At 56.0% G+C, this 1,379-nt stretch overlaps 1 protein-coding gene across 2 annotated transcripts in view; it reads right to left on the reverse strand.

The window, feature by feature from the left end:
- Positions 1-1,379, reverse strand: part of ARL4C (ADP ribosylation factor like GTPase 4C) — a 13,296-nt gene that overhangs the window by 11,231 nt on the left and 686 nt on the right. For both annotated transcript variants that reach the window (XM_014955620.1, XM_014955619.1), the window contains exon 2: positions 1,027-1,325. In XM_014955620.1, coding sequence (XP_014811106.1) covers positions 1,027-1,325 — 299 coding nt within the window. The remainder of the gene's footprint in view (positions 1-1,026; positions 1,326-1,379) is intronic.

The following is a 1,379-nucleotide window of genomic DNA, read 5'->3' on the forward strand; positions in this document are numbered from 1 at the left end:
TGGGACCAGCCCACTCACACTCGGCGCACACACACGTCGTGACCTGCCTTGGGAACTCAAATCCCTGGCAAGAAGAGAAATACTACTTGGCTACAACATTTGTTTCCTAACAAAACAAAAGAAAAAAACCCCAAACAACCCTTACTCCCCCCCCTCCAAAAAAAAAAAAATCCCACTAATTGCAAGGTGCCACCCTCCTGGCTGCAAAGGGGGAGAATCAACTCCCCAAAGCCCTAAGGGCATTTTTCTTTTGTCTGGTTCTTGGCTTCTCCTTGGCTGCCCTGGGAAAGGGGTTTTACATTGGGAAGGCTGGTGTAAAGTCACCAGAAAGTCAAAATTCAGGCTGTTTGCCCCCTACCCCCCCCACCCTGGAGGCTGCCTGGAAAGCTGGGACCCTGCTTTTCGCCTCCCGGGTCAAATCACAGACAGTAAATGGCTTTTTTTTGGTCCCCCAGGACCTCAGTCCCATCCATTTACCAAAAAAAAATGTCCACCTGGAGAAGGACACAGCGGGGCCTGACCCTGCAACAGCAAGAGGCAACCCACGGGGCTACCGCCAGCAGCGAGGGGCTCTCTGCTTTGAATTGGGTTTAAATCTTTATAAAAAACTAACACACACATACACACACACACCAAATTACCTCCCCCCCCATCTCTTTAACCCTGCCATTTCCCTGGAGCTGCAAGTCCCTTGGGGGCAGAGATTTTTGCCAAGCCCTGGCCATCTGCTTGTCCCTTCCATGAACCCCCTTGTCCCCCCCCCCAAAAAACCCCACCACCCCCCCCCCCCCCCCCCCGCCCCCGCCTGTCACCGGCCCGGGCCACGCCGCTCTCCCCCACCGCACCGTGCCCTCCCGGCCCCAAAAATGCCCCTTTTCAGCAGAAAAAAAATAAGGATAACGATTAAAACAAAAAAAAGATAGCTTTGGTTCTCTCTCGTCCTCCCCCCCCCCACACCCCTCCCCACCGTGGTTCCTTTGTCTGGCTTCCCCCATCCCTCCCCGCCTTTCTTGCGGGGGTTTCTACCGCTTTTTCTTCTGCTTGAGGGACTTCCTCCGCTTGAGGATCATCTCGTAGAGCTTGTCCATGCCCTCCGTCAGCCCCTCGCCGATGATGGCGCAGGCGGGCTGGATGTGGTAGGTGGTGGAAGGGGTCAACTCGTGGAGGGCCAACTGCTTCTCGATCTCGGCCACCGGGAGGGATTTGGGCAGGTCCTGCTTGTTGGCGATGACCAGGAGCGGCGTGCCTTGGTTCTCGGCGAACTTAGTCACCTTGTGAAGCTCCGTTTTGGCTTCTTCCAACCGATCCACGTCCACCGAGTCCACCACGTAGATGATGCCGTCGGTGCAGCGGCTGTAGGACTTCCAGAGCGGGCGTAG

The sequence above is a fragment of the Calidris pugnax genome, unplaced genomic scaffold, assembly GCF_001431845.1.
Source record: "Calidris pugnax isolate Ruff unplaced genomic scaffold, ASM143184v1 scaffold210, whole genome shotgun sequence".
In the NCBI taxonomy this organism is placed as follows: Eukaryota; Metazoa; Chordata; class Aves; order Charadriiformes; family Scolopacidae; genus Calidris; species Calidris pugnax.